Source organism: Solanum pennellii, chromosome 5, assembly GCF_001406875.1.
Source record: "Solanum pennellii chromosome 5, SPENNV200".
NCBI classification, from domain to species: Eukaryota; Viridiplantae; Streptophyta; class Magnoliopsida; order Solanales; family Solanaceae; genus Solanum; species Solanum pennellii.
Window position 1 is genome coordinate 1,158,228 of NC_028641.1, and position 24,665 is coordinate 1,182,892.

General features: G+C 32.8%; 5 protein-coding genes across 5 annotated transcripts; 2 read left to right on the forward strand and 3 right to left on the reverse strand.

Annotated features, from left to right (window-relative positions):
- The first annotated feature begins 1,122 nt into the window (after positions 1-1,122).
- Positions 1,123-4,551, forward strand: LOC107020856 (two-component response regulator ARR5-like). The gene is made up of 5 exons (XM_015221374.2): positions 1,123-1,474; positions 1,566-1,642; positions 1,726-1,803; positions 2,708-2,775; positions 3,782-4,551. The coding sequence occupies exons 1-5, from the start codon at positions 1,303-1,305 to the stop codon at positions 4,143-4,145; spliced, it is 759 nt and encodes a 252-aa protein (XP_015076860.1). The 5' UTR covers positions 1,123-1,302; the 3' UTR covers positions 4,146-4,551.
- Positions 4,552-11,172: 6,621 nt separating this feature from the next.
- LOC107020610 (formin-like protein 4) lies at positions 11,173-14,296 on the forward strand. The gene is made up of 2 exons (XM_015221046.2): positions 11,173-12,714; positions 12,801-14,296. The coding sequence occupies exons 1-2, from the start codon at positions 11,684-11,686 to the stop codon at positions 14,125-14,127; spliced, it is 2,358 nt and encodes a 785-aa protein (XP_015076532.1). The 5' UTR covers positions 11,173-11,683; the 3' UTR covers positions 14,128-14,296.
- Positions 14,297-14,988: 692 nt separating this feature from the next.
- Positions 14,989-17,765, reverse strand: LOC107020611. Its single transcript, XM_015221047.2, has 5 exons — positions 17,641-17,765; positions 16,368-16,522; positions 16,122-16,208; positions 15,882-16,040; positions 14,989-15,335 (listed from the first exon to the last, which is right to left on the reverse strand). The coding sequence occupies exons 1-5, from the start codon at positions 17,732-17,734 to the stop codon at positions 15,237-15,239; spliced, it is 594 nt and encodes a 197-aa protein (XP_015076533.1). The 5' UTR covers positions 17,735-17,765; the 3' UTR covers positions 14,989-15,236.
- Positions 17,766-19,648: 1,883 nt separating this feature from the next.
- LOC107018932 (serine carboxypeptidase-like 50) lies at positions 19,649-21,651 on the reverse strand. The gene is made up of 2 exons (XM_015219524.2): positions 21,525-21,651; positions 19,649-21,306 (listed from the first exon to the last, which is right to left on the reverse strand). Exon 2 carries the CDS (start codon positions 21,236-21,238, stop codon positions 19,883-19,885), a length of 1,356 nt encoding a protein of 451 aa, XP_015075010.1. The 5' UTR covers positions 21,239-21,306; positions 21,525-21,651; the 3' UTR covers positions 19,649-19,882.
- An 871-nt stretch (positions 21,652-22,522) lies between these two features.
- Positions 22,523-24,665, reverse strand: LOC107018931 (pentatricopeptide repeat-containing protein At1g62260, mitochondrial). The gene has a single exon (XM_015219523.2). It carries the CDS (start codon positions 24,571-24,573, stop codon positions 22,588-22,590), a length of 1,986 nt encoding a protein of 661 aa, XP_015075009.1. The 5' UTR covers positions 24,574-24,665; the 3' UTR covers positions 22,523-22,587.

The window sequence follows — 24,665 nt, forward strand, 5'->3', positions numbered from 1 at the left end:
CTATAAATATGCTTAAAAATTATTCAGACTTAATGACACTTAAAATAAATCAACACAAATACATCTTAATTTATGTTTCAATTGAATACTTCAATTTTTCATAAAATGTAAACTGTTTTAACTAAACATCGTTGGTACAAAAATGAAATTTCTCTTAGAAAAACTCCATTCATTCATTAGGTAGTGAAGTTAATTTCATGAAATATGTCATATACTTAGAATTATATGCTATTTACCATAAAAAAAGTAAAATTTCGGTCGTTCTCTACTTAAGTTTTGCATACAGTTAAATGAGATGTTATATTTTGCATAATTTACTTAAAATAAAGAGATATCTATTGAAGATACTAATAAACTTAGCGTGAATTACTAATTTCATCTCTAAACTATTGGCAACATCAAAATTATTCATTTACTTCACTAACTGAACTTAAATACACCCTAATTCACATGTGACATAACAAATAGTCTGAAGCCCTTATAAAAGTGTGAAACTCTTAATAAAAAGTCGAGAGAATCGTTGAAATCACTCTGAACTCGACGAGAATTTATTTATATATTTCACTCACGTGGCAATATCAATAATATATTTAAGTTAAGTAGGTATTTATTAAACTGTTAATAGTTCATAAACGAAACTATATTTCTCGATAAGTTTAAAATTATTTTCAATACTTCAGTTATTCATAAACGAAAACGCACAATTTCTTTTCAACATTTAAAGTATGAAGTGTTTATTTGGAACATTTTATTACTTTCGATATTCAATTGAAACATGAATTATTACAAATTTAAAAATCGATTCTAAAAATAATAATAAAAAACAAAAAAAAACAAAATCTCGCGAAAAACTCGGGAGAATGTAATAACTCGCGTGGATATGGGAAAATAAAATAAAATAAAATAAAAATAAAATCAGCACCAACAAAGTGGATTTCAGAATCTCAGCCGTATTGCCTTATTAATTTTAAAAGTAGATTTCACCAGATTTGATTTTTATTTTTTTTGGTGTTTTTATTTACATTTATTATATATTTTTGGAAACTAAATATTTTAATTTAATTTTAATATAATAACAAAAAATAAAATATTTGACAAGTATGTGTATATTGTCTGTGTACATGAACAAGACAGATAGACATTTATATTACACACACTCTTCTCTCTGTGTTTTCTTTTCTTTGTAACAAAAAACTTTCAAATTCCCACAAATTTTTCCAAGAATATTTGTGGGGTTTTCTTAATTTGGTGAAATATTTGTGGGTTTTGTTCCATTTTTGTTGATTTTGTTAGTAGAGTGAGATGGCAAGAAATGGTATGTTTTCACGGCGGCGTAGGGCGGAGAAGGTGGAGGAGTACGATGAGTTGTTGCCGTTAACAGAGGCTACTCATGAAGTTCATGTTCTTGCTGTTGATGATAGTCTTGTGGACAGAATAGTCATTGAGCGTCTCCTCAAAAATACATCTTGTAAAGGTGAAAAAAAAATCTGACTTGTTTGAGCTCAATTTTAGGAAAAAAATGATTTTTTTGAGATTTTGAATGTTTTGTGGTTGGAATTGTACAGTGACTACTGTGGATAGTGGGATGAGAGCTTTGAAATATCTTGGATTGGATGAAGAAGAGAGTTCTGTTAGCATTGATGTAAGAAATTTTTGTTGGTGGATTTTTTTTTGAAGTGAAAATTGAAGATTTTTATGGATTTTTGTATTTTTTTTTTATGTTAGGGTTTGAAGGTGGATCTGATAATTACAGATTATTGTATGCCTGGAATGACTGGTTATGATTTGCTCAAAAAGATTAAGGTAGTACTTGTTTTGCCCTTTCTTTTCATTGTTCATGTAATTTATGTTGTTTGAAAGGGAGTAGAGTCTTGGTGTAACTGTAACAAGTAAAGTTGTTGTCATGAGAGGTCATTGGTTCAAGTCGTGGAAACAGCCTCTTGCAGAAATGTAGGGTAAGGCATCGTATAATAGACCCTTGTAGTCCGGGTCTTTCCTGACCCCGGGTAAGTTGTTGTCATGAGGTTATTGGTTCCAGCAGTGGAAACAGCCTCTTGCAAAATTGCAGCGTAAGGCTTCGTGTAATAGACCCTTCTGGTCTGGCCCTTTCCTTACCCCGGTTAAGTTGTTGTCATGAGGTCGTTGGTTCAAGTCATGAAAACAACCTCTTGTAAAAATGCAAGGTAAGATTTCGTACAGACTCTTCCGGTCTGCCCCTTGCCCTTTCCCGACCCCGTTAAGGTTGTTGTCATGAGGTCATTGGTTCAAGTCATGAATACAGCTTCTTGTAGAAATGTAGGGTAAGGCTTTGTATTATAAGACCTTGCGATCTGGCCCTTTTCCGACCCCGATAAAGTTATTGTCATGAGGTCATTGGTTCAAGTCCTCTTGCAGAAATGCAGGGTAAGGCTTGGTACAATAGACCTTTAGGTCTGGCCCTTTTCCGACCCCGGTAAAGTTGTTGTCATGAGGTTATTGGTTCAAGCCGTGGAAACGACGTCTTGTAGAAATGCAAGGTAACGCTTGGTACAATAGATCCTTGTGCTCTGGTCTTTTCAAGACCTAGTGCTTAGCGGACCTAGTGCTTAGCGGGTAGCTTTTGTGCGCAGACTATTTTTTCGCTTGAAAGATTAATGTTTGAGTTTCTTATAAGGAAAATCTAATTAATCAATGTACTGAAGTTTCCGAATTTGTATTTGTGAAACAGGGTTCATCTTTTAGGGAAGTTCCAGTTGTAATCATGTCTTCTGAAAATGTTTTGGCTAGAATCGACAGGTACTTTCAATTCTTTCGCTGTTGGATTTCATACTCGAATCTGTTGAATATATTTTTGCTAGTGACTTTTACTTTAGAACTTCTGGAATTCTAAATCCTTGATGAATGGAGTGAAGCAATACTAATTGTCATTGCATTTACTTTTGAGTTAATTATACCCCACACATCGTGGGACGGAGCCACCCTTGTTCAATATTTTAAATGTATAATATAATATATTTTGGATCCATTGGTTTCTTTGTGTGTTCACATCTTTACATTCTTGAATCCCCTTGTTAAAAATCTTGGCTCGCCACTGACTCGAGAGAGAGAAGGAAACTTGATAAAAACTAGAAGGGTAGTCCCATTGTTGACAACCTAAAGCTATCTTCCAATTCCTATTATTTTAAGAAAAAAACAATGGGGAAGTACCATTGACAACCAAAACCTATGTTGCAATTAAATTAAGATGGCATCAAATCTTTACTTATCGTTTGTACATGTGCTTTCAAGATTTGTTAGATTCTTCAATTTTTTTAAAAAGGTTTTGACTTGCATATTTTGGAAGATGTGATGAGTTATTATTATTGAACAACCAGTTTCTTGCATGACCAAAAGCAATGAATGAACAACCACTTCATTAGTTTAATATATTGTACCAAAAAAATAAAGTAGTTGGATTCATACTTTATAATATCATAATCCAAAGCATATGCTCTTTGTCTGTTTTTTTCAATAGTTGTACTTTTAGTAATATAATTAGGAATGCATGTTCTTATTCTAGTAAGGTTTAGTTTAACAATATATGCAATTATAGTATGCCACTAAAAGATGTTAATGCATAAAGTGTCGTTCGAATGTCACATTGTTAAAGTTGTGGCTTTACGATTGTTTTTGAAGACGAAATGCTTATCAAAAACAAATATGGAAAAAGGATGTTTGTTCTTTAACTTTAATGTTTTTCAGAATTTAGACCTTTTTTAAGTGGGATGTTGTGTTGATGAAACTAATTCTAATTCGATAACAGATGTCTGGAAGAAGGTGCTGAAGATTTCCTATTGAAGCCGGTGAAATTGGCAGACGTAAAACGTTTGAAGAGTTACATGTTCAACGAGGATCGATTTAGGGGTGAAGAGAAAGGAATGAACAAGAGAAAGTTGCCAGAATCATCGTCTGATGATTCATCAACACCAACTCTCTCGCCTTCACCATCATCACTTGACCTCTCATCAACACCTTCACCGCCATCCACTTCCTCTCCATCGTCCCCTAAAGCAGCATTCTCATCATCGCTCTCTACTGATTCACCGACACATTCCACTGATTCCTCCATGCCTTGTTCGCCAACATCACCAACAAGACGACTCAAAATGAGCAGCCAAGATTTGTGACAAAACGGTATATATACTACTATGTATCTTACTTTCCTTTTTGCTACTTCTGGGGTTGTTTAAGCCCTCCTCTCCCATCGTCGGGGCATACAATGTAGACAAGCCAATTGCCCCTTACTAGCGAGGTTTTTTGTTGGCTTTGTCACTTTTTCGGACACATATCGATCGATGATATCGTGTGATTACTTTACAAAGATATGTTCAAAATGAGAGTCTCTCTTAAAGGAGAAAAGTTGATTTTAGACAATGTTATGAAATCAACATTTTCTTGTGTTGATGAATTTTATTTTAATGTGTTACTACTTTATATTATAATTTTTACATTTTGGCAGTAGTACTAGTAGTAGTAATATTTATTATGTATCCAATTCAATGACAGATAGAGATAATGGGTGGAATTGAATAATGGGATATGTATTGATATGATTCTGATACGATCTTTATTAAATGTCAATTCTTGTCTGCTAAAAAGGAATATTGGATTTTGAGTTGAATTACACATGTTTGATTTGTTCCCTTGTTCTAAGGATCTCCATTGATCTTGTTTTCTTGGGGGATAAGCGTTTGGTACGAAGAAAAATATTTTTTTATGTTCGATAGGTCAACGTTTTTTTTTTTAAAAAAAAGTAACTTTCTTGTTGCGGTGAAAACAAGTGAATAAGGAAATTACACTCTCTTCGTCTCATTTTATATGATATTAGAGAGTCTCATTTTATATGATATTATAGTTTGATTTGATACAAAGTTTAAGAAAGAAAAGAAAGATTTTTTTAAAGTTTTTGGTTTAAAATAAGCGTGAGATGCATCATCTTATTAAGGGTAAAGATGAATATTTTAAAAAATTATTATTAAATATAGAATGTGTTATTGTTTTACACAAATTTAAAAAAATGAGTTGTGTAAATCGGGACATAGAGACTATATTTTTATTCATATTTTAATTTATATGACATTTTAATTTTTTTTAAATATGTTATAAAAAGAATGTTATATTTATAATCAAGAAACATTTATAATTTTTTTATTAATAAAATAACTTATAGTCATATAAATAAATTAATTTTTTTAATCAAAATTAAATAATGTTAACATAAATTGAGACAAAGACGCTTTGAGTTTAGTACCTAACAAAAATTTGGGGGCATTTAACCATATTAGGTATGTTTTTATTGATATAATAATAATAATTGATAAGTGCCAAATTGTGCCTTGCTGTCCAATAACTCATTAATATATATCAACTTTGAGTTTGTGATGCATACGTGAGATTGTTTTATTTTTAATTAAATATATTGAAATTAAGTTTATGTGTAAAGAATTATATTGAGAGTGTTATTATCGAATAAATTTTATTATGCGCGATTTGAATTTTGATGAAATTCTAATATAAATTTTGAACATCAGTTGAAAAATCGAAAAAAAAAAGACCAACTCATTTATATAGCTTTCCTAGCTGGCTAAGATCATAAGAAGATATGAGACAAAATCAATTAGTATAAATCAATAATTTATATAGGTGAAAATACTTAACGTAACATGTCATTCTCTTATCTTAATGAAATGATTATTACTCATCACACCAAATCTTTAATTCAAACAACCTAAAGATTTGCTCTATTCATTTGGAGAATGACCTCTTATATTATGAGAATAATAATAATTACCAATTTTTACCTAAAAAAACAATTTAGGAGCTCTAATCATATTTTATGTATAGATATTTTAAAACATTTATCACGTATAACAAAAAAAAAAAAGATGGTAATTCGTGAGAGATACGTGCGAATTGATTTGTATATATTATATCATAGGATGATGCATGTGTTTACTTGTTCCATTTTATACAAGTTAAAATGCATATTTGTATATACTCAGAGAACATAAGTCAAAAGACACATTTTTTGCCTAAAGTCAACAAGATATATAGTTGCTAAGTAAAAGCGGATACTAAATAGTAATTTATCGACATAGATTGTAAGAAAAAACTTTCTTTTTCTCAAAATTACGTTCGGACCCCATTCTACGATTAATTTTAAAGTAAAAAGATTATGATTTTAGTGCAACTAAATCAATTTTTTGTTAGTTTAACATTATTAAGATCCTTAAATTGGTATATATTATGAACTTGAGTAAATTATAATTTCAATACAACTCTACAATAACACACTTGAAGCTTGGTGTTTGCAATGGAGCAATTTCATCAATATTGGACCATCATGGACTTATTTTTTGGGCTTTAAAACACTTACATCAAACCAGCCCAAAATATACTCAAAAGTGGTACTTACCTATAAAGAAGGATTCAAAAATGAAGTCCATGGATCCAAAACTACTCCTTTATGCTTGTGGACACATTGTTCTTTTTTTTTTTTCCACCCAGTGTCCGGAGCCTACATTAGAGCTCCGACTAAATCTGAATCACGCACTACAGGACCCATTCGGAGATGACGCTCCCAACATGATTTTCTCCGTACCCAGGGCTCGAATCCGAGACCTTTGGTTAATCGTGAAACATTCCCACCATTGTACCACAACCCATGTTGGTGGTCTATGTTCTTAATATATAGGAAAAACTAGTTAATTACACAAACATTCTTACCATTCTTCTTCTAGTTTGAAATTATTACATATAGTCTTACAAATTAATAATTCCATACCAGATTTCAAGTCAGATATATAAAGAATTATATGTATTTTTGTTACTAAATATATTCTAAAATACAAATTCATCAGTAGAGCGACTAACGAGAGAGGGACATAGGAGAGAAGCTAGTGAGATATGAGGGAAATGAGCAAAAAGATCAGTATAGCTGAGATACATGTATTAGATATAACAACGTCTTCTAAAAATGTTAGGAATTAAAATATGTGGAGTATGTAACAAAGTCTTGTCATGTTTGGACATGTTATTAATTGATCAAGTAATGCTATAAATTAGAACCATACAACTATACCCAAAAGTGTGATTCTTCAAAAACTACAAATTATGAGAAGACTTTTTTGTCTTTTTTTCTTGGAACAAACATGCAGTGTTGGTCAATATCAACTGGATTTATAAATCATATTTTAGAAGTCAACAATTTATTTTTTTAACCTAATTTTATCTACTGAAAAACAATCTCCTTAATCATCTATAGAAATTTTTTGGAAGTATTAACATAATAATTATCATTAGTAATTGTCTAAATATATATCCTTTTTGGCAAGAAAATTAGTTTTATGTGGTTATATAAAAAGAAATATTCTAAAGTCAAACGCTCTTGGATGAATAGTTGAAAATTCACGATTATAGATTTCAATTATTCTTTTCTATTTTTTTCTTTCATTGATAATATGCTGTACAATTCTTATATGTTATTCATTAACTATAAATCTCGTTTGAGCGGGATAGAGTCACGTTGGGTGAAAGAAATAAAAATTTAAATATATTATTAAAATTTTTGTACGTATATATACACGTAGATAGTGAATAATTATTTTTTTTCTTATATATTGACTTTTTCATATTTTAAATTTTTTAGTGGAAATTCTGACTTAGCTACTATATTTGATGATTATATATCTACAAATTCATTCATCCAAGAATGGGTCACTTGGAGTTACCTAATCATAATTACTTTATATTATAAACTTCAAAACAAAGTTTTTCGTGTAGTACTCTAAAATGTCTATCTATAAAAATAAAATACCCAAAGTAATTAAAAGGCTGCTATCACATTAACGTAATCCTGCATGGAATCAAATTCATCTAACAATTTTCATGTGGACATTGAAGTCGTCAAAAAACAAGAAAAATTCAAAAATATAGGTTTACACACCATGCATCGACCGCGGATCATTCAGAGGCGGATTCAGAATTTGAAATTAATGGAGGCATTATCACTATAACAAAAATGATCATTAGCGGTATTTAATTTTTAATTGCCGCTAAACATGTATTTTTAGCAGCAATTGTCACTCTTTGTATATGTCTCTAAAGCCTTTAGTGACATTAGTTCTAATGGCACTTCACTAATACCGGTAAAGACGTTAGCACTCTTTATTAGTGTCAATATTTAATACCGCTAAAAATTATTTTTGTTATAGTGTATTGGTCTAAACCTACATGAGGTTGTTTAGCAAAATATATACCTCATGTTTAAGATATATATAAATTTTTTTAGGTTTTCGAGGTACGTAATCCTCCTAATTTTGGGACAGGTCCGCCTCTTAGTTTCATTTATTTCCGTAATGGATTCAGAATTTAAATATTGATTTTGAGTTTAAGGGAGTTAATTTGGAAATGTGAATCATGCATTTTAATATGGATTAGAGTTCACACTTTGATTAATGATCAACTAAAGTATAGTCAAATGTCCTTTTTTGACAAATTGCTAAAATTATATTCAATTGTTAGATAATTCACTCGTTTTTTTCTTAATGTTTCTAAAAAATAAAATTAAGCGGTTAATACATCATAATCAATAGTACATATATAGTTGAATCTTTCCTAATCCCTATTTTATTGTAAATTAATGTAAAAGAGTATTTGGATTATTTTTTTTTAAAAAAAAAAGCCATTTAGTAGAGAATATTTCCCCATTTAATAGAATTTATGCTATACAAAAATTGAAATAATTGGTACCTAAAAATTAGATATCAAACAATATCCCATAAAACTAAAAAGATTATGTGTTTTCCTTTTCTCATTTTAGTTATCCACCTTATTAATAATTTTCACAAATTACATGTCAATTTACAAATTAAAACTAAAATAGAATAAACAATTTTTTCCCCATTATACTCTTACAATTAGGGGTGTGCACTATTTGGATTAAATCGAAAAATCAAACCGAATACTAATTTGGATTGGTTTTTTGAATTCTTGATTTGGTTTTGAATTTATAATTTACTTTGTTTGTTTTTTTGGATATATATATATATATATATATATATATATATGATTAAATTGTAAATATAACTTTTTATGTTTCTAATTATTGACATAACCGATTAACCAAATCGAAAAATCCAAACCAAAAAGAGAAAAATCAAACCAAACCAAATTTATTTTGGTTTGGATTAGATTACACTTCTTCAAAGTCAAAAATCGAAAATTCAAATCGAATAGTATAAAATCAAACCGAAAAACCGAATGCACACTCCTACTTACAATTAAATACTAAGTTTGTAAAGTTCTAGAAAGGTTTCTTAATCAGCAAATAAGTAAAATTATCTTTTTTATTTATAATTTTTAAGGCGTATATAAAAAAAATGAACAACTAATATGTGATCGTACAATCAATATGAATTGTGTAGTGCAATGATAGAATCATGAAAAGATTCGATCCTTAATCACATATCTCGAATTTTAATTTTTTTTAAAAGATATTCTCAAATATGAGTTGAGTTGCCTCTTTTTTTTTTTTTTGCTCATTGATTTTCCACCTACACTAACACAAGTCACAAGCAATGGTCCTAAGATTCAAGCAAACACAATAAATTTCTGAGCTACTATTAATGACCACTATGAATCAATTTGATGAAATTAACTCAATCTTTAACTATTGAATAAAGCCAACTTCTCTTGAAAAACTCACATGCACACAATCCAACAAGTGTAAAAGTTTATCAAGTTTTTTTCTTCGAAATAAATTTTATCTGATATAAATTTAAATTAATCAAATTTTAATGAGTAAGATATTAAATAACAATTTATTTAAAAATGATTATGATTAGATAAAGATTAGTTGTCTCTTTTCAACTACTTTTCTATAAAGGGATTAAGTAAAGATGTGTTTGCTTAGATCTTTCTAGATAACAAAAATTATGTTTTGGTGAACAACTTTCCTATGATGTGTCAACCAAGTCCTCCTTTGGCACACACAATTAAAGAAATAATTATTTTGCCAATTCAATTCTATTCACTAAAAAAAAATTATATATTTTAAAAGCCAATTTAAATTAATGATTAAATTATTCCACTTGTTATTTGTTTCTTTCCAAGCTCCTTCTATCATAAGAAAAGTTCACTACCGTTCGCGTAAAGTGATAAGTATTTTTTTATTTTTAATCAATTAGGTTTTGGTCTCGATTCTTTTTAACCTATTCCAGAAAAGTTTAGTGATTAGCCTCTAAATACAAAATCTACTTTATTAGGGAGATTTTACCTCAATATAAAACTTTTCAAAGCGAATTTCAATTTAATCGAAATTCAATATGAATATCAAACTTTAAATAAAAAACAAAAAGAACATATTGGGTGGGGGGTGGGGGGGTAAAATGTTATTGTTACGTGAAAGTACGTATCATAAACTATATTTTTTTCAAATTTGTTGGTACGTTAATTTATTTTGATAGAGTCTTCCTTCTGACTTTTTATTACTATGAGATGTCATTAAATAATTAATTGTTGAAAAATATAAATATATAAGAATAAAATAATTGCATAGGCATAACCCTAGTGTTTAAATTAAATGGTCAAAATAAAAGGGAAAAAGCCAGCAAATATGAAGACTTTGTCAAAGAACTCAGCTACTTTCACAACTATATGTCATGTATGTATAGGTACACAAATATTACATTCACGATTTAAAATTAATTAACATTTTGAATTCGTTGAAAATACAGATTTAAAATTTCATTTATTTTAATTAACATTTTGAATTCGTTGAAAATACAGATTCAAAATTTCATTTATTTTTATTTATTCGTTATATAAATATATTTATATTTTTACTTTGTCACTTGAAATATATTAAGAGAAAAACATGTTTTTTCCCCTCATATTTTACTCTTACCATCAATTATTTATTTTTTAAATCATTTTCCAAAACATGAAACTAAACACTAATTAATACAAATACTATGGTTAAACATCCATATCAATTATTATTTCATAAATTTTAATTCCAAACTTAATTTTCAATTCAAGTGTACTAAATTAAAGTTACCAAACAATCCCTAAAGTATATGTAAATTCCAAACTGAACAAATAAAAATGAACATAAATGTATATGACATAAAAATTCAAATGAACTCACTCCCATAAATCTAGTAAGGCGTAGGTAGAAATCTAAATACAGAATTTGACCAAATTCAATAACTTTTACTCAACCAACATACTCATGTTAAGAAATTTACTAAAAAAAATCTACATATATCTAATTCCAAACTCAGTAATCAACACTTAAAATCATCATGTCATCGGTGCCCGCGGAATTAATCGAGATGCGCGAAAGTTAACCCTGAAACGATGATCACATAAAAGAAAGTCAAAACCTATAAAAATCGAAATCTCGACTCCGCCTCTGTAACATACGTCAAGCTTATATAAACTACAATTTTTCGGTTTAGGTAAGGGGTATTTTGGTCATTTTGCAACAATATTTCTCTTGTAAAATACCGGGAAAAATTAACTACTCCCCCTTTTGAAAGTGTCAGCAAGCTAGAAAAACCATATACCAAATCCAAGAAATAGTAAGAGTTTTTGAACAAACAATGCTCAACATAAACCAAAATTCTTCTTCTCAATTTCAAAAAACAACTCTCTTTACAATATGATTCTTTATCTCTTCATTTTTTACATTCTTTCAATGATTCCAAGTGTTACATCTCAATCACAAAATGTAGAAACTTTCTTTCCTTTTCCTTTGCCTAATCTTCTCCCTCCTCCTATTCCGCCCGTTCAACGATCACCACCATCATCATCATCATCATCTCCTCCTCCTCCGGAACTTCCACCGGACCCCACTGATAAGCCTGCGTTACCGCCTTCCGTGTCAACACCAGATACATCATCAAACAAGGCTGTTGGAACAGCTATTGGTGTGACTGCAGCTAGTACTGTTGTGTTATCTGCTCTTTTGTTCTTTTTCCTTGTTAGGTACTCGAGGCGTAGGAGAAAACAACAAGAAGGTACCGCGATTGGTGATCCACGCGGTGGTGGTGGTGGTGGTGGTGGTGCTAGTGCTAGTGCTATTCATCAAGATCAATTCTTGAAATTTGAAGGGAATTTAAAAGGAGTGATTGTTGATGAAAATGGATTGGATGTGCTTTATTGGAGGAAAATGGAGAATGATGAACAGAGGAAAGAGAGTTTCAAGAAGAAGAAGGTGTTTGTAAATGCATTGAGAGATGAAGAAGAGAAGAGGATGATTAGTCGAGGCGTCGGTGGACGGAAGAAACCAGATCATCCAATTCAAGAATTGCCTCTGCTTAGAGGCAAATCTTCAACTTCTCAAAGCCCTTCTTGGCTTGATTTAGAAAACAAACAACCAAATCCTGATGATGGCATTGTTTTTCACCCTATGGAGAGACAAGAATCATCAAGTCAACTCGAAACACGAGCTCCTCCACCTCCACCAGCACCGCCATTGTCTGTATCAGCGATACCAAAGGCGCCTGGTCCACCACCACCACCGCCACCAGGACTAAAGAAAGGCCCTCCACTACCTCCATCATCATCAGGGGAAGGGGGTTCAGGAAGTGGAAATGATAAAGTCAAACTAAAGCCATTGCATTGGGATAAATTGAATGCTAATGTTGAGCATTCAATGGTTTGGGACAAACTCGATCGTGGATCGTTCAAGTAAAACATATTTTCCATCTCTCCTTTTTGTATCCCCATATGTATAATTATGTACTCAAATAAACATTTGTTTACCTTTCATGTAGGTTTGATGGAGATCTTATGGAGGCACTATTTGGATGTGTTGCTACAAACAAAAAGCCCTCAGGAACAGAAAGTAGAGCTTTGAGTCCAAGAGCAGATATATCAGGTCCACCTTCTCAGATATTCATTCTTGAAACCAGAAAGTCACAAAATATTGCAATTGTACTTAGGTCACTTGGTGTTACTCGTAAAGAGATTATCGATGCACTTATCGATGGACAAGGTTTAAGTGTTGATACTCTTGAGAAACTCTGCAGAATAGCCCCAACAAAAGAAGAGGAAACAGAAGTTCTTACATTTGAAGGAGATCCTACCAGATTAGCTGATGCTGAATCTTTCCTCTTTCATATACTTAAAGCTGTTCCATCCGCCTTTACTCGTTTCAACGCCATGCTTTTTAGATCAAATTATGGGACAGAAATTCACCATCATAAAGAGTACTTACAAACACTTGAGTTGTCTTGCAAGGAGCTTAAAGCTCAAAGATTGTTCTTGAAACTTCTAGAAGCTATTTTGAAAGCGGGGAATAGAATGAATGCCGGAACTTCAAGAGGAAACGCACAAGCGTTTAAACTTACTGCTCTCAGAAAACTGTCTGATGTGAAAAGTATGGATGGTAAGACCACATTACTTCACTTTGTTGTGCAAGAAGTAGTCAGAGCAGAAGGAAAACGTTGCGTTCTAAATCGTAATCAAAGTTTGAGGCGTAGCAATAGCCAGACTACTGCAAGCAGCGCCATTCCAACATCAAAGAACACTACAGAAAATGATGAGACCGAGAAGGAGTATATGATGCTTGGCTTACCAATAGTGGGTGGATTAAGTTCTGCATTTAGTAATGTAAAGAAAGCAGCTGCAATAGACTACGACTTGCTGTCCAAGACGTGCTCGATGCTAACAGCTCAGATATCTGAAATCAAGACACATTTGGCACAACGCGACAATGTTAAAGGACTATTCGGTAAAGAGATGAAGAAATTCCTGGATGCTGCTGAAAAAGAAATGAAAACGGTGAGAGACGAACAAGATAGAGTAATGGAACTCGTAAAGAAAACAACAGATTATTATCAAGCAGGAGCTTCAGATGATAAAGGATGGCAACCACTTCAACTATTCGCCATAGTTAAAGATTTTCTAGAAATGGTTGATAAAGTTTGTGTAGAGATTACAAGAAACATGCAGAAAAAGAAACCTCTCGTAGCTGTCGGAGGATCATCATCACCAGGAATGGAAAATAGTAGAGCTGTCAGATTTCCAAAATTGCCGGCTAACTTCTTATCAGACATTTCCAAGAGCAGTTCGTCTTCTGATACTAGCGATGATTCATGAATATACCAGACAAGAAAATCGAAAGGGATCAAATTCTGTACATAGAGAGGAAAAGTATAAAGTATTTTTAAGTGTACACACATTTGTTTCACTAATGATTTCAACTTTTTGATATTCTTTTCCAAGTGTTTCATGATTATGTGAAATGAATTTCAACTTTTTTCCCTTATCTGTGTTTCACCGGCCAGACGCCACTTTATGTGACTACACTGAGTATGTCATTGTAGTAACCACGCTTCACTAGAAACCTTCTAAATCAATCATCCATGTGTTTTTAGGGAAATCCACACTTTCAATATGCACATAGCTGCAAATGGATTATTATTCCAAAAACTTCTTAGTTGCATAGAATGTTTAAGGCTTCTAGTGTAAGTACAACAATGTGTTTAGTCTCCCACATCAGTTGATCGAATGATTTGTGATCTCCTTATATGATCTTTAGCAATCTTTCATCTCGTGGACTAACTTTTGAGGTTGAGTTAAACTCGAAGACCACTGTCTTCACATGGTATCAGAGTCTAACCATCTATATTCTTGTTAACCCTATGTTAGCCCCATGTTGTATTGTCCATGCACCAGGTGTCCAGTCCTCAGGGAAGGAAGTGTTAACTGTTGAGTCTCCCACATGGGCTGAGGTTATGGTCTCGGACAACACTCACCAGATGAGCTATCTTTGAGGTTCAGTCGAACCCAAAATTTATTTTTATCATCAGTATGCATCTAAGTACTAATATGGCTAAGGTGGAAATACAAAATGATCTCCAAAATAGTTGTTTTATCATACTTCCATTCTTTGCTTGAATAGAAAATTCACTGTTTTATCACATTCGTGTTCTTGCTTGAATAGAAGGTAACAACAAATGCACAAGCGATAAATAATAGTTCGTATACCATGTATTTTCTATATAATCCTAAACAATTTACATAACATGAACTCCCAGTCCCCACCTGGTGGAACCTGTTTCATTCCAGAATTGTTTTATCAAGTTGGATGTGATCATCGAATGCTAGGCAAACATATATCGACACTGTACAGACTTCAGTATGGTCTAGTCCATAATTCATGGATAACAAGGTCCAACGATACGTAGCCACAAGGAAAACAAAATCTATTTGACCTCTTCACCACTAGTCAGGCGGGTCTTCTCTTCTTCAACCTGCTCAAGCAATACTTGTAATTCCACTTCTGTTAAGCTCTCTAACCGTTTCTGCAAGTTGGGAAAAGTTAAGACTCAACCCGTTGAACTGTTACAGAAAAATCTTGTGATGACTTATCAGAGTGATGAAAATAATCTCTGAGATGACCGAACTCTCAGGTAAGATTGATTTCAAATTATTCAATATGCATAAAAGAGGTTGGAGACACAATTTTAAGCCCCGGAAATGATATCTTAAGCTAGAGAAGCAATCCCAGCTTTGCACGAAAACTATATGCTAAGCTTCGGCTTATGACTACCAATAGAATCCTAGCATCAGAAAATGCAGTTCTGTTTTTCCTTTAACATGATACGATCTGATTTAGGATGTTCGTTAGCAGCTGAAGAATTAGCAAGAGTTCTAGAATGAACCAATTTGGTGGAACGTTGAAATGTCACATTCTATAGGCGTAGTTCAGGTAAATGTCCCTCTACTATGAACTCTTTAAGTTGACCCCCTTCCGAAAATACTAAAAAAAATCATTCAACTGTATTCACAACACAGAAAAGGATAACAGAAACAAACAGATGAGTTGAATGTTAATCAAAATACCGCACCTCCATGACTTTGCTTTCGTAGTCTCGTAGTTGTTGAGCATACGTCATTTCCTTGTTTGAGACACGGAAGATGTATGTTGAGATCCATCCAACTGTTAGACCCAAAACCAGGACTAGTTGGACGACATTTCCAGCTTGTAAAGGGTCAAATCCCAAGAACTGCATAAGATATTTGGACAAAAGTTATTGCAGACAAGCATATATTGAACCAGAACATAAGGAAAACATAGATCAAAGTACCTCCAATCCACTCTTTAAGCCAACCCCTAGAAGTGTAACTCCAACTCCAATCAATATAACATCCTTTCTCGTATATCCAAATGGTGTCTGCATCAGCATCAAATCATTCAAATGACCAAGCACGAAAGAGGACATACTTCTAATAAGGATAACGGAGTGAAATTTCTCCAAACTAATGATACTAGAATAAGAAAAAACAGAATCATATGCATAGTTCATAATAGAGAATGCAATCGCAAAACATGCCTTATTCTGTCCAAGAGCTCCATCGCTACTGCCACTCGGTTCTGAGCTAGCTCTGGTGATCATACGTGGAACTTTCTTCATGCTCATGTTGTGGGATACATTCCTTAGGACAGAGGAAGTTCCGACACTGAGATGTCTCTGGGAGTAAGTTATTTCTGCAAGTCAGACAAACGTATAACAGACGATTTATTAATCAACCAATTGAAACTTGAATATCAAAGTTGAACATGAAAGGTTCCTCCATAACTTTATACGATTTCCAACACTAGTCAACATCTACCAAATGCAAGAAGCACGATAACGAATTTGTTGGAAACACTCACATTCTTGAGATAAACTCTTTTGCATTGATTAAATTATGATGTGCACTCTTTGTAAGTGTAGGATCACCAACAATTAAAATTTTAGATGGACGAATTCACCGGCCTATTCTGAACCTGCTCCAATTTCATATAATGAAACATAACAAATATGACACATTCGATGTTAACTTAAAGCCGAAACCTTCTTTTTCACTAAACCATTCTCTTCGAGAACGAAAAGGAGCAATCTTTGAATCAAGAATATAAATTCTCTCTTAGTTAACAATAGCTACTGATTCTTAAAGATCACAAAATGAGACATTGTAAGGCTTTTGTACATATAAAGCAATTCAGAGTATAGCAAAAGTAACCAAACTTTATTTTTGATCAATTAGCCTTAGCAGAATTTTTATAACTGCATTTGATTGATTAACACTGTTCGGAGCCTATGTTGAAGTTCAGACTAAATCCGAATCACGCTCTATAGAGCCCGTTCGGGGGTGCTCCCAATAGGATTTTCTTCGTTCCAGAGCTCGAACGAGACCTCTGGTTAAAGGTGGATTGAGTTGCAGTTGTTACCTACTCTCTCAAACATACTTCCTATTTGCCCATCACAGCAAAAAATGTCAGTGTATAATTAGAAATAATTTAACTTTAATACGTAAGGTTTGTAGACCACCTATTTCAAAAGTATTTATCTTTTTCTTGTCAAATTAAACTGTATCACATAAATATATAACGTTTGTATATCACAAATTACAAAAAGTATTATTTTTAATCAAACAGTATCACATAAATTAGAACAAACATCGAATATAAAACAAGATAGAAAAAAATGGCAATATATAACAACTTACATGTTACATAGATTTATATTTGTATTAAAAGAATCACTAAATATTTAATTGGAAATTCGATAATTAAAACGAGCTATTAATAAATTTCAAATTCTGATTCCGCGTATTACTGACCTGGTCTGGTTATGGGTTGCATCAAAGGAAAAGAAGAGATACTTATCAAAGAAGAAACTCTACATTTGCACAAAAGGCTACCTGTGGAAGCCATTGTTAAGTTTGAGAATTGAGTGGCTGAAAGTGGATTTAAAGATTTACTTAAATATCTTCTCTGTTTTTTTGGGTCAATTATATGGGTCGGGTCGGGTCGGGTCGGGTCAAATTCATGATTTAAGATTTTGTAAATTTGTATTTTAAATATATGTTTATCATAGTACTTTCTAAGTTTCAAAAAATTACTTTTGTAATATAAAAAAAAGATAGAATATTGAAGAAAAAAAAGGTCATGTTGTTGAAATTTTGAAATAACGTTTTTCAGATACAGAAATAGAAGAGCTGAGAATATAAAGCATAAAATGTATAAAACGAATCGAGTTATGAGTAAAACTCTGTGTCTTCTTATTTATTATTGAATTTACTAAATTACTCCTTCCTTTTAATTTTATTTGTCCACTATTATAAAAATATTTTTATAATATCAAAAAAAGATAAATATGTTATCTTTTAAAAATGCGTTATGTCGTTGAAAATTTGAAAAATCCTTATCAAATACGTAAATAGAAGAGCTGAGAATATAATGCGTAAATCCCATTCAAAGAATGCAATTTATGAATAAAAATTTGTGTTTTTATATATATTGTTGAAATTATTATATTACCCCTTCACTCTAATTTTATTTGTCCATTATATTTAAAATATATTTATTTATTTTATTTATTACTTTTTTAGTATCAAGAAAATATAAATATATATTTTATCTTTGAAAAAACGTCATGTCATTAAAAACATGAAAAAATGCATCTCACATATCTATCTAAATAGAAGAGACAGTATATAAGACATAAAACACCATGTCGTTTATATCTTGTCCATTATATTTAAAATTTATTTATTTACATTTATATCTTGTCCATTATATTTAAAATGTATTTATTTATTACATTTATATCTTTTGTATATCAAGAAAAATACACATACATATTTTATCTTTTAAAAAAAATTTATGTCGTTGAAAACTTGAAAATACGCTGCTCAAATACTTAAAATAGAAGAACAAAGAATATAAGACATAAAACTTTATTGATGTATGTGTTTTATGAGTAAAATTTTGTGTCTTCTTATATATTGTTGAAATTATTATATTACTCCTTCCGTGTAAATTTATTTGTCCACTATTTTAAATATATATTAATTTATTTCATTTATTACTTTTATAATATCAAGAAAAAGATAATATTTTATCTTTTTAAAAAGCTCATTTCCTTGAAAATTTGAAAAATTATATGTTGTGCAAATATAAACTATTTGTGTTTGTATATAACTATAAATTATATATGTATATGATTATATGAATATACAAAAATATATATATACCTCAATCAATTTTGTATATAACTATCAAAACATTAAATCGATATATACACACTTTTTGTATATAACTACAAAAATATATAAATTGATATATACATACTTATTTTATATAATTACCTGATGTTTTTTCGATTTGTGAATACATGTACTAAATTCTATTTAGATTAACTTATTTTAGATACATTTAAGTCAAAAGAATTTTTCTAACTGTCGTAGTATTTAGGTAAAATAAAACATAGTATTTGTTTATTAACTTGAATATAAGAAACAAATTAGTCTAACAACAAGATCCATATAACAATACTACTAATTAACGATTTTTCTTTTAATATTTCTAGTCAAAATATAAATAAGAATGTAATTATAATTAATTAAGCAAGATTTTGTAATTGAAATTACATTAACCAAGAATATCTAGGTCTTGAGTCAAAGGAGCTAATCAGCTATGATCAGGAGAATAAATAAGTCAACAACAATAAAGTGAGGTCGGGAGAGAATATAATGTACTTAAACCTTATCACTATCGAAGAGATAAAAAGCTTGTTTTCGATAAACTCATAAAAAATATAATAAGGAATTAATGAAATCATAAACAAACAAAAAAAACACTTAAAAGAGTTTTAAACAACTCATTGAAGGAGGAACATAGCATAGCAACATGTACTATGATCTCTTACAAAGTTAAAACAAGTAAACTTAGCTTCATCCTGTTGCTCGGACTTTTCAAAAATACAATTGCACCCGTGTCAGATCCTCTAAAAAAAACACTATTTTTGGTGGATCAAACTAACATCCGATAATATTTTTGAAGAGACTGAGCAACATAGTCCTAAAGTACATCAAACAAATTGGTGGACAAGTTTTCAATTTGATCATTAGCAAAAACTCCCTTTTCAAGTACCCAATCTTCAATCATGGCCTGAGAATTCAATGGTTGATCATGTGGAACCAAATGTCCAGCATCCAACACCACAACATGGCTTAAGTTCCTCCATTTCTGCACATACCCTGCTAGCTCGTCGTTGACTCTCCAAACTTTCCTATCTGCTTCCAAGAACTTGTCGATTTCTTCCCACTTCATTCTCTTCACCCACGCCTCGGTTGACACTAACCCAACTCTCAAATCTAGCTGACCTTCATACAACAAAACTTTAGTATTCTTGACAAGAAACTCCACCATATACTTCACACTCTTCATCAAATCTTCGTGTAATGCTTCCCTCACCACCTTACTACACACCTCGAAAACAATAGTTTCATTCACTCCCAATGCCTTTTTCACCTCAACATTGTTCAAAAACTCAGCTACCAGATGGTTTTGGTATGGCTTGTGCCTTCTAATGTTATACAGAGTTGGCATTTCAGTCATGTTTTGTAAAGTGTTCAAGACTTTACTTCGAGCATTCGTTGCTTCACTCCAATTACCATTCTTTGCCAATGAAATTGCCTTTTCTTGAAGCAACTCTAGTTGTTTCCTTTGTTTTTCATTTATCAATCCAAAGTAATACGCATTTGCAGCATGAGTAGCAACTTGGCTAATCGGATCAGTTAGTCCGTTACCAATGACAACTCCAGCCAAATTCACTCTACTACGAACAGGCAACATGACATTTTTCTTCAAGACCTGATATCCAATTGCTGGCACATATTTACCAGCATAACTCTCACCCGTGATGTAAATAGGCCGATCCTTGAACGATTCATTCAGCTCGATGAACTTTTTTATCGCGATATATAAGTGCTTTGCCACTCCTTTTTGGTTCCTCGGGATTTCTTCAGGTGTTGCAGCAATGCTAAATCCAACACCAATTGGATTATCAAGGAAAAGCAGCCCAAAAATCCGATTCCAAGATCTATTATTAGGATTGAGCGCTACATGTTCGATTTTTTGTATGTGAGAAGAAGAGACTCGCCAAGGGCCTAATTCATAGAAGTTTCCGAGCATAGAGGAGCATCCAGGTCCGCCTTGTAGCCAAATGAGAAGTGGGGTTTGAGAAAGAGGTGTTGTGAGGTTTTGAGCTTCGTAGAATGTGTAGAAAATGGCGGAGCTGGTTGTATCGTTGACCCTGAGGTAGCCAGACTTAGTGGGGAGAGAGTCATTAGGGAATGGGAGAGATGCATAGATTGATGATGAATTGATTATGAAGTAGTTGAAGATGAGAAAAGAAAGGAACTTGAAATCCATCAATGGCAAATCTTGATGGAGTGAGTGTGAAAGAAGTGGGCACTGAAGCACTGAACAAATAAAGATTCCTGTGGCAAAAGATTCCAAAGGAGGAGGTTAAAATATTAATAATACTTGCATTAAACATATACATATTTTATTTCATAGTATTAGTAATACACACCTTAATACACAATAAGAATACATAGCATGAATAAAATGTACCAAATAAGATATACGGAGTTAATGGAAGCATTATTTTTATTAATACACTATACGAAACGATTAGAAGACTAGGGATCAATACCTGCTTAATACATGTTTTCCTTGGGGAAAATTTTTCAGCACTACATTGACATAGCCACGATATCTTCAAATGAATTTGTAATCCAGCACCTGGAGTTCAGGGGGCAAAGCTTCCTTTTCAGTTACTTCAGCAACATTTTCAAATGAATCCAAGACATTATGGATCATCATGTCGCATTAGTTCATCTGCTACTTGTTTAAGTCGATAATTCTGCTTCAATTTCCACCAACTGGAAAACATAATCTTAACTAACCCCACGCCTCGACTTCCCATATATCATCCAACAAATGAGATATCTTTTGCCTATCAAACATGTGCGCAACATATCAGCTATACCGTCACTGTGATGCACGCCTGTGACTTGCCCAACGATGTCAATTAATAGCTCTTTCGGATTTTATGTTTGTGAGACAGTACACCATGCTCCAATGTCAAAGCGACAAAACAATAGAAGGATCTTTGAATGTCTTTGTGGCCAAAGTTGCCTTCCCTAGACAAGGCATGCCAACAATAGATATACTATCCAGATCCTCTGTTTCTTTAGTCAGTAAATGAATTAGCTTCTCAGCATATCATCCTCAAACCCCACAAGCTCCTCTTCAGTTATTTGAATACATGTTGAGAAGTTGGAGCATTTGCATCGATGTTAACGTTCTCCATCCTAATAAGCTTTGGTCTCTTTTCTGATTGTTCTGGTGGAAATGCTTGATGTCAGAGAGCACTGTTGCCTGACATGAATTAGAGCAATGACATGGTCATCTCCATTCTCCAGTAAGCAATAAAAAACCAATAATTGTGAAGGAAGAACCACAATTATCAGGAAAAAAAGGCAAACAGAAGTAACTCTCCAGTTGAACTTCATACAAAGTCCAAAGATTAGGAACTCTTAGTTCTATGACATAGGGGTTTAACAGCATTGTTGCATTATTTGTCAAAGCAAGGGATACTGCAAATGATCAGCAAGACACTGCATGTGACATCTTCCTTCTAATGACTTAAGCCCCAACATAGTCAACTCGGTCCAAATTCTTCGAGTGATCAAGATTCACAATTTCGGATATCACTATGAGGAAGTAGAGCCGACCCTGCTATGAGCGGGCTCCTTCCTTATCTTATTTGTTTCCATCAACATCCTGATTTCATTTGCATCATCCCACCTTCCAGCATCAGCATACATGTTATACAGCAAAACATAAGGGCCTGAACTCTCTGGTTCCAGGCGCATTAGCGCTTCAGCTGCTATTCGTGCCAACTCAACATTGTTGTGCACCCTACAAGCACCTAGTACTGCACCCCAGACAGCCTTATCTGGCTCCACTGGCATAGTGTTAATCACTTTCATGGCCTCTTCAAGCTGCCCATCACGACAAACAATATCCACAAGGGAGCCAAAATGTTCAATCTCAGGTTTGATGCCGAATTCATATTCCATAGATTTAAAATATAACCGACCTTGATCCACTAAACCAGCATGAGCACATGCATTCAGAACTGAAATGAACGTGATGTGAGTTGGCCTCACTTTCAGGCACTTCATTAATTCAAAAAGCTCTAGTGCTTCAAATGCAAAACCATGAGATGCATATCCTCCGACCATTGCATTCCATGAGATTACGTCCTTTTGAAATTTCATCTTTTCAAAAATTGCCCTTGCTTCATGTATTTTGCCACATTTTGCATACATAGTTATTAGGGAATTGTTTAAAGGTATATCTGGTATAACAGTCTTTGTCACTAGCTGATGAATCTGCATACCCAGAAACAATGCCACAGTTTCAGCACAAACACTTAGAAGTGAGGAAAGTGTGTGTCTATCAGGTTTCTCTCCTGCCTGTTGCATCGCCCTGAATAACTTTATTGCTCCTTCATAGTCTGCATTTCTTTCACACCCCGAGATCATTGAATTCCAAGAAACCCGATTCTTGTGGGGCATCCTTTCAAAATAATCACGTGCCAATTCCAACTTTCCCGCCTGTGCATATCCAGAGATGATTGAATTCCATGTTAGTACATCAGGATTTGGCATTTTAGAAAACAGGCTTGATGCTTCACTCATATTTGACGCATGGACATAGCCACAAACCATTGTGTTCCATGAAAATATATCCCTCTCCGTCATCTGATCAAAAAGTTCTCTTGCAGAAACCAAATCTCCTGCTTTGCTATAAGCCAGGATCATGGAATTCCACGATACCACATTCCTCTCAAATCTCTTCTTTTTGCTATTTCCCTGACCACTAAAAGATGGAACGTTATCAAAAATGCGTCTAGCATCACCAACTCTTCCTTTCTGACCATATCCGGCAATCAAAGTGTTATATGCATGAACCATATCTTCTTTCCCATCATTACACTCTCCAAATTCATACAGAAAATGTTCCGCCTCATCCAATTCCTCGTTCTGTATCAAACCGGATACAAGTACACTAAAAGACGCCGAATCCCTCACTGGCATTCTCTTAAAATACTCAACAGCAGTTTTCACATCCCCATTACGCAAAAAACCCGAAATCACCGCATTCCAAGACACAACATTTTTCACAGGCATACACTCAAAAACCTCCAACGCTTCATCCATTCTCCCACATTTAGCATACCCACTAATCATAGTATTCCAAGAAACATAATCTCTCTCAGGCATTTCACCAAACAGATTCCTACCCTCCTCCAAATACCCTCTCCCTCTACAAGACAAATAACCAGAAATCATCAAATTCCAAGAAACAACATCCCTCTGCGGCATTTCATCAAACAGGTACCGTGCTTTCACAATCTCACGCTGCTGCACATACCCACTAATCATTGAGTTCCAAGTAACTGTATTTCGATGTGTTAACTCGTCAAATAATACCCGAGCATCCTCTAATCGACCATTTCGAATCAAATTTGTGATGTTCTTGTTCACTCTACGTATATCTGGAACAGCATCAGAAATTTTGCACCTCAATGTTGATTGATAACGTAATTTTTGAACTGATGGAATGTCTCTGCTACACAGATAGCTTAGCTGCTTCCTTGAGCTGCTTATATTCCTCCACCAAACTGCCATGGCTGGATAATTAGCAGCTTAGCAATGGTTTAATTTAGTTAACTGTGTAATCATGTGTTCATACTATATTGCTTGCACGAGAACATCACGTA